Below are 13722 nucleotides of genomic sequence, written 5' to 3'. Positions count from 1 at the left end.
GTGCACAACAAAGTAATTTTAAGTTGATTCAGATTAATTTTAATGCAACTTAGTTTCTCTGAGTCAAATCTACTTTTAAAAGAATAAGTGACATTTTTTAGACAGACCAAACTGGGTTATCAGATTCCATTTTAAGTGTCAGATGACCTCAATTGACCCCTCATACTCAGCCCGAAGTTTTTTTTCAGTTAATCTGAAGTAAAGCTAACTGAGCTCAATGTTTGATTTTTTAAATTGCATTTTGAAACGTATTATTTTTTATCAGCTCGGGATCTAATTTAAATGAAGTTATGTTAGAGTTAAGTTAAAAAAAACATTGAATTAAGTTGTATGTCAAACAGGAAAGCATTTAAGAATGAAGAAAATTAAAATGTATCAGTTTCATATTAACGTCATAACTGTGGAGTTTTTGTGGAGGGAGTAACCTAAATGATCCAGATCCATTCTTGTAAAATCCCTCCCAGGTTTTGCGTTACTCACTGACGCGCCATAAACACGGTTGCCAGTTCGGTTGAAATGCAGCGCTGACTGTCCTGCTTGTTTTTACAGGCCAGAAAAGGGCGGATGTAGAGACCAACATGGCAACGAATAACACAACAAGAGGAAGTGGGGCTTACACGCAGTAAATGTTTGCCTTTTAAATAACTCGTAATTACTAGGCATTAGGTCCTTTTTGGTTTCTTTTTTTCTCAAAACAAGAGTTTAAACCGTCACGACAAAGATGGAGTAACAGAGCGAAAAGGTGAGCAGCAAGAGCACAGCAATAGCGCCAGTCGGTTAGCTTTCTGCTTGCTATGCTAATGTTAGCATGGTAGGCCAGTGGTCACTCGCTTTACACAGCCTCAATATTAAATATATATGTTATGCTTGTGAGTCTGTCTATACAACAGATGTATTAATGTTTGGTTTAGAAGTTATACTCGACCCAAAATAGGTCAACTATAGTAAAATAAGGCAACATTATCTAATGCATGGCAGTAATGGGTGTTGCTCACAGTGGACAAAGCACCTGCAGGTTTGAACGTCAGTCTAATGATTATTTTCGTTATCGATTTAATTGCCGCTTACTTTTTTGATAAATCGGTTAGTTTTTTAGTCTAAAAAATTTCAGTATATAGTGAATGATGTCCATGACTTCCCAGACTCCAAGGGAGCATTTCCAAATGTCCTGTTTTGACCAACAGAAGGCATGCATCAGAGTTACGACACTAGCATATATTTACATTAAGAAGCAGGAGCCAGTCTATTTTGGTGTCTTAGCTTTTGAAATTACTCAAATTATCAAAATTGCTGCTATATATAATTGTCCCATACATCTAAATGAGTACTGTTGTGGATTAGTATAGGATGTACATAAATTTAGGAGATTCACAAAATACAAATAAAAAAAAAAAACCCGAATAAGTCCAACCTGAGATTAACTGATCTTCTGACTTGCAAAAGTCCTCTAGAGACACTGAAGGTATTATACATATGTTTTGGAGCTGAAACATTACTTAATTGATTAGTCGAAATAAAATTGATTGGCAACTTTTCTTAGATTATATATATTTTATGTATAGTTTAGGCCAATTTTCAATTGTCAAACATCTGCTGGCTTTAGCTTCTTAAATCTGAGCATCTGCTGCTTGTCTTTGTCATATGTGATTGTTTATGAAATATCTTTGATTTTTGGACTGATGGACAGACAAATCATGTGATTTCAAAATGTCACTGTGGGGCTGTGGGAACCATGAACGGGCACTGACTGTTGACATTTCCTAGTCTGACTGAATAACTGATAATTGAGAGAGTAATTGTGATGAAGAAAACAAACATTAGTTGCAGCCCTAATGTTTTTACAGGCTGTATGTTAAATGTTATGATGAGTGAACTGATCTTCATATGTAAAATCTGCCATAAAGTTCTTTGGTGGGAGGCAAAGAAAATAATTCATTGTTTTCTCAGACTAAAATAAAACATTTCTCGCCCTCTTCCCCGCCAGTTTTGGTCTGCATCCACACAAGTTGTTGAACCCTTCCCAGGGCCCTTTGGGGCCCAGGAAGAGGATGCATCGTGGTGGGGATAAGGACTTCCAGATATCAGCACGAAAGATGGGCACATCCTTGCTTTTCCAACTCTCAGCTCATGAAAGAGAGTTGGATTTGGTGTTTCTGGACCACAGCTATGCCAAGCCATGGAATGCCCACCCAGATGCCAGCAGCGCCCGGCCCACACGGACACTGTTTGTTACACCTCGTCGCCAGCCTGAAGCCTTATCGTGAGTCTCAAAGCTCCTAATCATAAGCTGTAACTGAACTACAGTAGACATAACAGAATACAGTTTGAGATTGTCATCACCCCCCCCCACCCTGTTTCTTAATAAAATCCAGTCGTCACTTTGGTCATTGCAATATTGTTTTTGTTTTGTAAGTGTCAGTAACTTGATTTTTTTTTGTCTTTTGTCTGCAGAGACTCTGATTCTGTAATTGACGTGGAAACGGTCACACCAACACCCATTCCTCTGTATGATAACCAGAAAGCTCTTAGTGTGATGAAGGAGTGTGAGCGACATGTCCTGTTTGCTCGCACTGTTGCTGAGAGCCCTCCACCCCCCGAAGACTGGGAGGAACATCTAAACAAGTAATCAGTCATCTGGAGCGATCTACTGTTCATTTACTATCTACTGTGATACTTCACACTCGTGCTCATCAAGTATAGATGTTATAATTGAAAGTATGTCAGTGACAATGCATTTTTTTTTTTTTTAACATTATCATCATTCTGTTTCAGGACTGGATGGTCAGTGGCCCAGAACAAGCTGTTCAATAAAGTCCTTAAAGCACTACAAGCTGAAAGACTTGCCCGTCTGGCCAATGAAAATGTAAGTTGTGCTCATTTTATCTAATTATGATCCCAAGACCTAAAATTGAATACATTGTTTAAGTTCTTCAGCACCGTATCCAATAATGATAATTACAAACTTTATTTATAGAGCATTTTTCATACAAGAGATGTAGCTCAAAGTGCTTTCAAATTAAAATTAAAATATTACAATACAATAAGGATGAATTGAAGGACAATGAAAATAGACATTAGAAAGACAGTAGATGATAAAATATGTAAATGAAAATAAAAACAAATCGGTAAGAATAGTAAAATATGAGAGAGTTAGTTAAAAGCCAAGGTAAAGAAATATGTTTTCAGCTGTTGTTTAAAAATGTTAACTGAGCTGTAAGTGCTGAATTGAAACAGTTCAACATTTATTCCCGTCTGAAGTCACTCAATATATTGCAGTGTATAAGGGGGCGATTGTAGCTCAGGAGGTAGAGCAGGTCGTCCACTAATCAGAGGGTTCCGGGCCTCCTCAAGTCTGCATGTGAAACTGTCCTTGGGCAAGATCCTGAACCCCAAATTTCCCCTGATGTATCATCAGTCTGTGCGATGGAAAAATATTTGTACAAAAGTGCTGAATTATTGTGAATGTGGCTTGTAGTGTGAAGTGCTTTGAGAGTTTGTTGACAAGAAAATCACTATAGAAATGCAGTCTGTTTACCTTTTTACAAGTGCTGCTTAGTCTAGGTTCGCCACAGTGTGAATTCTATTGGTTTAAGTAGTTTCAATAAGACTTTGAGATTGTAAAAGTAATGTTCACAAATAATTCCAAAGTTTTTAGTTGCAAATCAACCATTGTAAACCTATAAGAAATTTTGTGTATGTGTAGAAAGATAGGTTTGTATTTGTAAAAATAAATAGGCTTTTATAGATTAAATTCTAGCATGCCTGTGAATAATTTTTTATTATTTAATTTAAAATGATTGAAATACTGTTTGGTCTTTTGTGTGATCTTGTTTGCCTTAGGCTTCCAATGAGCCAATTTTGCGGAGGGTAGCTGTGGACAAGTGTGCCAGGAAGGTGCGGCATGCATTAGCCAGTGTGAACTGGGACACCAAACTGACGCAGTGGCTGCACACCACCATGATCGAATCCTTAAGCCTTCCCATGCTTGCTGCTTACCTGGATGTGCTGCAGACTCTCAAAAGCAAGGTATTATATCTGTAATTGAATGAGGAGTAAGAATTGGCGTTCTGCATCAGCTACAGTATGTGCTACAGCATTTGTGCAAGCTCTTGGATTCATTATAACCCCACTCTCTGTGTCTGGGAAGTTGCCCTCGCTGATTGACAGAATGTTGCTGCCATCAGCAAAGACTGGAGCGCCGAGTGCAGAGGCTCTGTCTCTGCTGCTGAAACGGCCATGGGACCCAGCTGTTGGAGTTCTATCTCAAAACAAACCGGTAAAGCTAAACCATTCACTCTTGGGTGGTTTTTAATAAAAATAAAACTTTTTGCATTTTGTTCCTCATGACTTGTTACAATTTAAGACCAGATCCCTGACTGTTTTCTTACATGTTTCAGAGTAAGCTTCCTGGATCGCCACTCATCCTAATTACACCATCAAGCCCAACCAATCCAGCCCTCTCTACCTCGCGGCGAATGAGATTCTGGCAGTCACAGCTCTCCTGTTTGGGAAAGGTTTGAACAGTCACTCATTTAAATCTCTATGTGTGTTATCAAGAGTGTGGTGTTATTTCTCTCAGAAAAGTGCCTTTAACAGCTATTTCTATGTCAGGTCATACCAGTGCACACTCATGTGAACAGCAGCGCCAACATTGGCATTACCCAGTGTCTAGAGCACATGTTGGGTACTGTCAGGGCCAAGGTCATGGAGGTAGGCTGTTATGTTTTTTGAAGTAGTAATCTTACAATGATGATGATAACTGAATGTAATTCTCATACTAGACAGCAGCATTTCTTTCATCAGGTTGATCTGAGGATAAAGTCAATGATGTTAATACTACATTCTATGATTCTTCATTCTTTTAATTTTCTTAGTCCTTGTAGTGGACTTTCTTATTTTTTTGTGCACTATGAAAAGGTAGTGTTCACTACATGCACATTCCACAATCACTGCAATCTAATCTACTACACATTTTTGTGTTAAAATGTCTATTATCAAAATTAATTACTCAAAAAAATGTATCTTGTCTCAGCAGTTTCTTTTAAGACTTTACTGATTAATGTCTATGAAGGCAAAATGAAAAAAATACAGCCAGGTAGAAAACAGATTCTGTATTGTATTATGTCTGATTTTGTATGTGATGTATCTGCAGCTGTATTGATTGTCTTATGATTTTAACTGCCAGGTTCATAGTCACTTCCCCCATAAACCCATTATCCTGGTTGGCTGGAATGCTGGTGCTCTTATCGCTTGTCACGTAAGACTTCTTATAATGTTTTGATGTTGTCTGTTGTGACACTGAACAGTTTTCTCCCATGAAAAAACACTAATGGTCTTGTCTTCAAAACATCATAAGTTAATTTAATGTTATTTAATTACAGGTTTCCCTTATGGAGTATCTGACTGCTGCCGTTTGTCTTGGCTTCCCCCTGCTAACAGTCAATGGGCCAAGAGGGGTAAGACCTATGCCTTATCCTCCATTGATATGCATTTTTCATTTTTATTAAAACTTGTATTATTGTTTCTTCAACAAATACTGAACTTTGGCCTCTAGTTGTGATTACTGTTGATGTGCTACTGTCTTGCAGGATGTCGATGACCCGCTGCTGGACATGAAGACCCCAGTGTTATTTGTGGTTGGCCAGAATGCTCTACAGTGTAGTATAGAAGGCATGGAGGAGTTCAGAGAGAAGCTAAGGGCAGACAACAGCATGGTGGTAGTGGGAGGAGCTGACGACAACCTCAGGTCAGTAATATCATATTCTTTCTTGTAGAGTGTAAGGATTTTATGGTCAGTCAGTGGTAATGCTAAATGGTATCCCTCCACAGAATCAACTCAGCAAAGATGAAATCAGAGGGCCTGACGCAGACCATGGTTGACCGCTGCATTCAGGTTGATCCTTGTAACTGGAAATATCACATTTACACCATTTTCTCTGAAATGTTTCTCATCCTCTGCAGTTCCTTTTTGAAAATACAAAAACGACTATGATGTTGATAACAAAAGCTTTTCTTCTTCTTTCCTTACTGATCTGCAGGATGAAATTGCTGACTTCTTGTCAGGCGTCCTCACAAGGGCAGAGGGCCATGGTCATGGCTCAGGGGAGATGAGAGACCTGGACACAGAGAAGAAGAAAAGGCCTCGACGAGAGCTTCCCTTTGACATGGAGAGGGGACGACCTTCCTCCCCTGCACTTAGAGTTCCTATCTCACCATCGGGTTCAGAGGTCAGTAAGTACCAAGCTTTTTCAAAGGGTTTGAAATGTCACTTACTTTTAGCCTTTAGATGAACGACCAGGGCTGCGTCTGGTTATTACTATAGGAATACTAGGAAAATAAATAATATTTCTGAGTTGAATACCACATGAAATGATTGCAATTAGTTGCATAACATCTAGTGATTGCTTTGTTTACTTTTTATCCCAGAGATTGTAAAGTTATAGACTTCATGGGAAAATGGTGGAAAATAAGAAAAATTGGTAGTGGTTCCTCAAAAGGATCTGACATGTATTCACATTTTCTCATTTTTGCTGAGGTCAAATAATGCCACATCTGCCAGATAATATAAAAATGTTATCTGCCAGACAGCAGAGTGTTGGTAGTGGATTTAAGTCTGTAAAGTGGCTTTTTGACTGAGTGGATTTATTACCTCTCTGCCATGCCAACTTTATATCAGTGAAAAGGTCTCAAAAGCACACTGAAAAATTATTTTATAAAATGGGAAATCTTATTTTTATTTTTTTTATGTCTTTGTATTTGTATCTTTGGTTCACTGCATGGTGATGCAAATGTCATATTCTTCAGTTTTCATTTATATTTATCTATAATTTTGTACACTGCATTTTGGAGGAATTCTATTATACAGACCTCATTTAGGCCGTACAAATTAAAGTATCTTATCTCATGAATATTAACACTTTGGGGTTTAATTAGTCTCAATGCCCTTGCGCAAAAAAACCCCAGGTGCATGTGAATGATGGACATGCAGAGAACATTATCCACAAGCAGAAAACCATCCTCCTGAGGGAGGGTTTCTGCTCTGCGTGCACAAATGTTGTCCTGTGAGCACAGGGCAAGCTCACCCCTCACTACACGCTTGCAACTACGCAATGCTCACTTGTCAAGTTGACTTTTGAGACTTTGGAGACGGACACAGTAGCTTATGTCGCCACTCCATTGAATGGTCACTTTCAACACCCACAGTCTCCAGTTTGGAGAGAAACCAGGATCCCATTTTTAATAGTCATAATGCATTTTTGAATATTCAGAATTGCACTATGGATATCTGGAATGGTTTTTCATTTTGGATATCTGATATTAAAATTATGACTTTTAGCAATTAGACTGTAGATATCTCAAATGTGAGTTTTTCCCAGTAAGAATTCTATTGCATTCTAGTTTTAAAAAATATGCTGTAACTGTGGATATCTGAAATTTACAGCCCAATACACATGAATGGCAAGTGACATCATTTGTCCTAGGAAGAGTGATATCTGCAAAGAAAATTGAGACGGGAAAAATTGTGAATATCTGAAATATTCTGCAAATGCTCATCACAGCCCCGTGCTCGCAGGACAACATTTGTGCACGTGGAGCAGAAATTTTTCTGGTTGTTGATTGATTGTTCCACTCACATCACGTGCTTGCAGATGATTTTCATCTGTGCAGGTTTTAAGACTAATTAAACGCCACATAGTAGCAATAGGTTTCTGCTGTCTATATTTGAAGTGACTGACACAAATCATTTCTCATCAAGCGATCTCCCTCTTTTACTGTGTCTACAGGATCTGTCTAGTGTCTGTAGCAGTCCCACTTCTAGTCCCAAACCCAAGACGTCTGGTCTGTCTCCTGCACAGAAGTCCAGTCTGATCACAGCTACACAGCTCCTCAAGACACACATGCAGCGCTCTGGCACAGTTCTCACTCACAAACAGGCTCAAGGTTAGTTCACAGCCACACCTCAGCTCAGTATGCATTGGAAACAGACTGTGAAAATTCACGTTCACCTACATGTGCACAGTGGTCTTGGTACCTGTGTACACAACTCTCACATTTGCCCCAATTGTTTATGTAAACTTGTTAAATGAGTCATTCACCTCAACTTCTGCTGAATTTTGCAAAAGCCGTGCAAGCTGAGCCGGCGGGGGTGGTGTGTGAGATGTGAAAAATGATTGTAAATATATTTTTTAAGAGATTATCATGTCACGACATCTGATAGGGCAAGATGCAACGTGACTGAAATACTCTCCTCTCATCCTCTTGTCTCTTCTCTTCCTACAACTTTCCTTTCCGGCTTTTTTTCCAATTCATTCCAGCTCAGTTTGCTGCTTTTATGAAACAAAACATGCTTGTAAGGAAAAATCTTCCTCCTGGCACCCCTCCTTGTATTTTTGGTAAGTGTCTATCCCTCTTCCTTTCTCTTTCCTCTGTCTCTTTTCACTCCTTTCCTTTCTTCCATTGCTCTAATTTTATATGAATGTTGCGTACTAAAACACTCCACTGCACTGAAACACCTAAACAGGATGCTTGGAATTTTACATTTATTAAACTCTGAATAGTAAATTTTATATTGCAGAGCTCATTTTAAAGCAGATTTACATTAAAGACAATGGAAAGTTTTGTAAAAATGTAAGACTTAAAATCAATGGTAGGGTTACATGAGGATAAAAGCCCCAAGGTTTACGTGACCTCAGCAGTCTATTCAGTATCTGTGTTTATGTGTGTTTGTGTGTTGTGGTGCAGTGCCAGTGACCAGCGATCAGATGGAAGGCCTTGACAGAGATGAACTGAGGTCCCATGGCAAGAGGAGACAAACACCTAGTCCCACGCCAAGCAAAGCCTCCAAGAGAGCCAAGATTAAGGTGACCATCGTTTCCCAAAGCGAGTCAGCAGGGGGCGCCATCAGCCCTGCTGCACAGGAAGGTACAAAACCTGGTTCCTTGTTACCTCATTACCTACATATGAGACTGTATAATCAGCAGTTTGATACATACTTTGGTGGATTAATTCTGTCTTCTTTAAATATTGAGAGAACTTGTATGGGCTTTTTTAGTGGTTTGCGTAAACAGATACTGTCCTAGTCTGTCCTTCTTTGTTGTCTTGTGGTTTGATAAAATCAATCCAGGCCAGACAGGATGGAAAAAGTCTGAATTTTTGAGCAGCTCACATTCATACAGATCTCTATCTATGGAATGATAATGGGAGCAATGTGTTTTTGTGTGGTATGCAATATAAAGTGAAAGTAGGACTTTTCAAAACCACGAATTCTTGAAAAAGTATGGTACCTGTCATGCATGACTAGCCAGCATCCAAAGATAATCACTTGAAGTATCTTTTTCCCCAAAGAGAAATAACTGACTCTCCTGATATTCTCCATGCAGTGGGTGCCTCTGGGAAGCCATTAACAGTGACAGTGGGACAGACTGTGGCTGGAGCCAAGGAGCTCTCCGGACTTCTTACAGGCCAGCGGTAAGCTAACCGGCCTTTCTACACACAGGCACATTCAGTGTAGAGCGCTTAAACCCCTAACCCACACCCCCTCTCACCCTGTTGGACAAAAGTGTGACTGGTGCAGAGGGATTGATGAGTGGTGTACTCAAGAGTTGGGAGCTGAGTGATGGCCAAACAGCACTTGCTGGGGTAGCTCCTGAGTAGATTGGTGGTTATGTGTGTCACTGCAGGTCTGGTAGTCTCTCAGAGGTGTCTGGTGCCCTGTCCCCAGGCTCCAGCTCATTCAACAGCGTGCAGCCTTGCATGGTGTCAGGGTCCTCCGCACCAGTCCAGGCGCAAGCTCCGGCTACTGCCCAAGGTATCTCTGTCCTGTCCTGCACGCCTGTTTGCGCTCTCAACTGTGCAGCTAATCTCAGCGCAGTAGCCTCAACACAGTGCAGTTCTAACCGCTTAGTAGAGTGAGATTAAAGTTTTGAACACCAGATGAGAACAGTGTGTGAGGACAACATAATAAGGCAAACATTATCATTGATCACCTCTTGCGCCATTGCTGTCTGTTGCTGTCCCAAACCTTACCCTTTGGACATGACTCATATGGTGTGTTTGTGCGCGCGTGTGTGTCCATCTAGTTTAGGCCTGTGGGTGGGATTGGGTGGGAGCAGTTTTTAAAAGTAGGATTTGTTGTGTAATATGTCCTTGGTATTGTTTTTACTCGAATTTCAGCTTCATTGATTGTCTTTGTGTTTGTATACAGCGCCTTCCGCCAGCAGTCTGCTACAAGGCCTAAGTTTCAGTCTTCAGGAGATTATCACCAAAGCTCCTAGCCTGCCCTCCACAGGCAGCACCCAGGTACATTACATGGTACATTACATAAAGGTTTGAAGGACTATAATGAAAGTTTTGCTTTTTTTTAGGTCCATTCATAATGAAACGGGGGGGGGGAAACACTGGTTTGGTTGGAGCCTGTAAATAGTGTGTATGGGAGAATAAACATTAGATACAGTATCATGTATCTGTACAGTATACTGTACAGTACATCTACAACAGTAAATACATAATTCTATTTATTTACAGACTCAGTTGCCAGTTCATTAGGTTCACCTAGCTAAAAAAAAAAAAAAAATACACCAGATCATGTTCCCAGTTCACTAAGGTTATAATGCACAGTTTTTGTGTAGTGTTTTAAGGAGGTCTTGATTCAACCTTATTTTAAATTTTGTGTAGCTTGTGGTACTGTTGAATATGTGTTGTGTTGTTAGACTTTGTTGTTAGAGAGTGGTTTCAGATATTTTGACCACTCCATTTACATCAATATGGGTTGACTAAATATTACAAATACGTTGCAGTTTTATCTTGGTGTACCTAATGAAAATGTGCAGACTCTCACTGATGGGAGGAAAAATCCATCCACATGAGGAAACCCTGAACTATTTGTTTGTCTTCTCCTCCTCCATCCCCAGGCGGTTTGTGGGAAGCCCCAGGGTCAGGTCCTGAGCTCTGTCGGTACCAGCAGCAGTACTCTGCTCCGGGCGGTGCCTGTGGTCACCGCAGGAGGAGTGGCTAAAACCACTGCCATCCACCAGCTGCTCACTAATGGCGGGTTGGCCAAACTTGCCAGCAGCTTGCCCGGCTTGGCGCACATCACCAATCAGACTGCTGGTATGTCTCGAACTGCCAAAACACGACGGCCACGTTGAATGCCCAGGGTTCATTCTTCCTTTGTTTTGGAAACACTAGATCAGGACGTCTGTAGGCCAGGGAGGATTGTTGCAGTAGAGGATCGTAGAGGACAGCTCTGTCGACTTGTCTGTAGATAGTTTGCCTGGAACTGTTGTAACGTTTGCAGGGTCAGATGTGCAGCTATACAGCATCCTAGGGCAGATCAGCGGCATACGACGTTTTGTGTTCATGTTTAAATAGAACCTTACGGGAAATGTAAGGTCAGATTTTTGAGTTCCCAGCTTATGTTTGACACATAATGTTTATGTAGAAATGGATGCAAATGTAAAATATAAATGTATGAAACAATTTCATACAGAAGCATTGTGAAATTAAGTCAAAACCAAGCTGTCATTTCATGTTTGTGTTGATTTTGTTTGCCTCTTCATGTGGTAACATTTTTGCAAACCCTTCCATTCAATCACCTGCTTATAATATCCATAAAGATGAATGCTCACCTCTTCCAGAGAAGTGTTGAAAAGCAATAACAGTATTAGTTAGTATGGCCTTACCCAAGCTCTGTTATTGTTGTTACAATAAAGACTGGAATCAAACATGTTTTCATTGCTCCTGTATTTTTTTTCTTTTAGTGTGAATCAGTTGTATTTCTCACCCCCCTCACCCAACTAAACCTTCAAATTTACTTTTATTTCTCATTGTGTTGCTTGTCCAATGCCCTGCTATTGTGTTTAATTTGCTAATCTAACCACAAAGCAAAAAAGATCATTCTTCCATCACAACTTTTGTGGCAAAGTGAAATGCTCAAGTCCATCTTAGTCTATTTTGGGGATTAGCATGTCTAGCTGTTACTGCTGAGCATTTTTGTCTGTGTGTTGTCAGTAGGGCAGAAAGCCCCCACTTCTATAACAGTGACACTTCGAGGAGCGCAGCCGAGTAGATTGGGATCTCTCAGCCAAGTTGGTGAGGTTGTGACGCCGGCTCGTACCCATGAGCCCAAGGTGTGTCTCATTAAAGTGTCTATTAGGCACATTTTACTTGGAACGTTTCATTTGCTTACTGCTGTTACCTCTAACCTCTACCTCTAACGTGATAGCACATATTAGTGTATTGGATAATGGATAATGAAGAAGCTGCTCTATAGCCTAATCGTCTTCGTAATTAACATACATTGTAAAGACACACAAATAAGCTATAACTGCACATACTGAGGATTGTAAATGAACAAACAAAAGCTGGTTTGTTTTTTATTGTTTAAAATGACACTGATGACGATATTTAAGTGTGGTCTATGAGCTTGTTTTATTGAACAGCTGTCTTCTCAGATCCCACTTATTTTAAAGTGACAAGTATTTGGGCAGAACGGTTAAAGTTGAGTAGTCATTTCTCATATTTTGAAATCATAAGAATTTGCATAAAAACCTGCCATGACTGCAGAGTAAAAGTGACTTCCTCAGTTAAGTATTATCTTAATCTGTCTAAATAGGAAGCTTTGTACAAAAGGAGGCTGCTCCTCTGAAAATGCTCATCTGATCTGGCTAAAAATATACTCTCACTATTACTGAAAAATACCATACTCACTCCGTTCTACAACCAAAGACGTACTGTGTAGTACATGTCAAGCATTTCTTTTTCCTTATGACTTTAATATAAGTAGATTTGAGTTAATTAATTTTACTGTGCCCTTTTACAGCAGTGAAAATCTCAGATCACGGTTTCCATGTGGTGATACACCTGATGTAAGCTGGTGCTGTGCCAGGGGCATCTGGGAGCCACAGCCTGCTGATGAGACTGTACCCTCCCTGTAATGATGTACACACCACGCTGCCAAAACGAGCAGAACACCTGCCTCACATCCTCCAGAGTACTCTCCTGTCGAGATGCTTGAAAAAAGCCTGGGAGTCACTGTCGGTTGTGGATGAGCTGCTACCATGCTTAACCTCTGTGTACATATGAGTAGCATTGACTCGCCAAAATCTGTGCTCTCTTCTTTTACCCTTAACTTTGATAAGAAAATGTCGACAGCCAGATACACAGCATGGTCACATGTTATCCTTTAGGGAAGAAGTTATATCATGAGTGGATAAAGTGCAACCTCCCTGGACTGTGATAATACAACTGTAAAAGGACAGATGTGCAACTCTCGGTGCTGACTATACGCCAACAGTGTATTGCAACAACAAAATGCTTCTTTGATTGTATATTAAGTTAAAATCCCTTTCCCACCATCTCTGCTACAGTATCTATGATTAACATGAATGTGTGTCAAGCATTTTGATGTCACAGCTGGATATTTCTGAATATCCCTGTATTTGTGAAGTAACTAAATTTGAATGTTAGTCATTGCTTTGATATTATTTATCACAGTAATTATATAATCATCATTATAGTGATTTGTCATAATAGTTGCTTTTTGTGTCACAGCTCTCTTTCACCATGACAAACAACTTCACTCTATGATATGCCTAAAACGACATTGAGTAAGAACTACATTTCAGGTCACCATTGGTCATAATCATGTGATTGCAGAAGCTAAAGTATATTATCAAAGATACCTGGCGTTGACTGTGCACCTGTGCAATGCTCACTTTAAAT

General features: G+C 39.9%; 1 protein-coding gene across 4 annotated transcripts; it reads left to right on the top strand.

Annotated features, from left to right (window-relative positions):
• Positions 1 to 61: 61 nt before the first annotated feature.
• kansl3 (KAT8 regulatory NSL complex subunit 3) lies at positions 62 to 11727 on the top strand. 4 transcript variants are annotated; one of them, XM_023394010.2, is made up of 20 exons: positions 62 to 742; positions 1985 to 2260; positions 2452 to 2622; positions 2773 to 2863; positions 3841 to 4026; positions 4148 to 4276; positions 4398 to 4514; positions 4612 to 4710; positions 5186 to 5257; positions 5382 to 5456; positions 5589 to 5746; positions 5830 to 5893; positions 6039 to 6227; positions 7785 to 7941; positions 8316 to 8393; positions 8743 to 8922; positions 9381 to 9468; positions 9681 to 9808; positions 10205 to 10299; positions 10911 to 11727. In XM_023394010.2, exons 2-20 carry the CDS (start codon positions 2049 to 2051, stop codon positions 11145 to 11147), a joined length of 2526 nt encoding a protein of 841 aa, XP_023249778.1. In that variant the 5' UTR covers positions 62 to 742; positions 1985 to 2048; the 3' UTR covers positions 11148 to 11727. The 4 variants fall into 4 exon arrangements, with proteins under 4 accessions (XP_023249778.1, XP_023249780.1, XP_023249779.1 ...); XM_023394012.2 differs by having other exon boundaries at positions 9722 to 9808; positions 10911 to 11047; XM_023394011.2 differs by lacking the exon at positions 8316 to 8393.
• Positions 11728 to 13722: the final 1995 nt, after the last annotated feature.

The sequence above is a fragment of the Seriola lalandi genome, unplaced genomic scaffold (genome assembly GCF_002814215.2).
Source record: "Seriola lalandi dorsalis isolate HSWRI2012SDOR001 ecotype SW California unplaced genomic scaffold, Sedor1 jcf7180002054945, whole genome shotgun sequence".
Lineage (NCBI taxonomy): Eukaryota > Metazoa > Chordata > Actinopteri > Carangiformes > Carangidae > Seriola > Seriola lalandi.
This window is presented reverse-complemented; position numbering and strand designations above follow the sequence as displayed.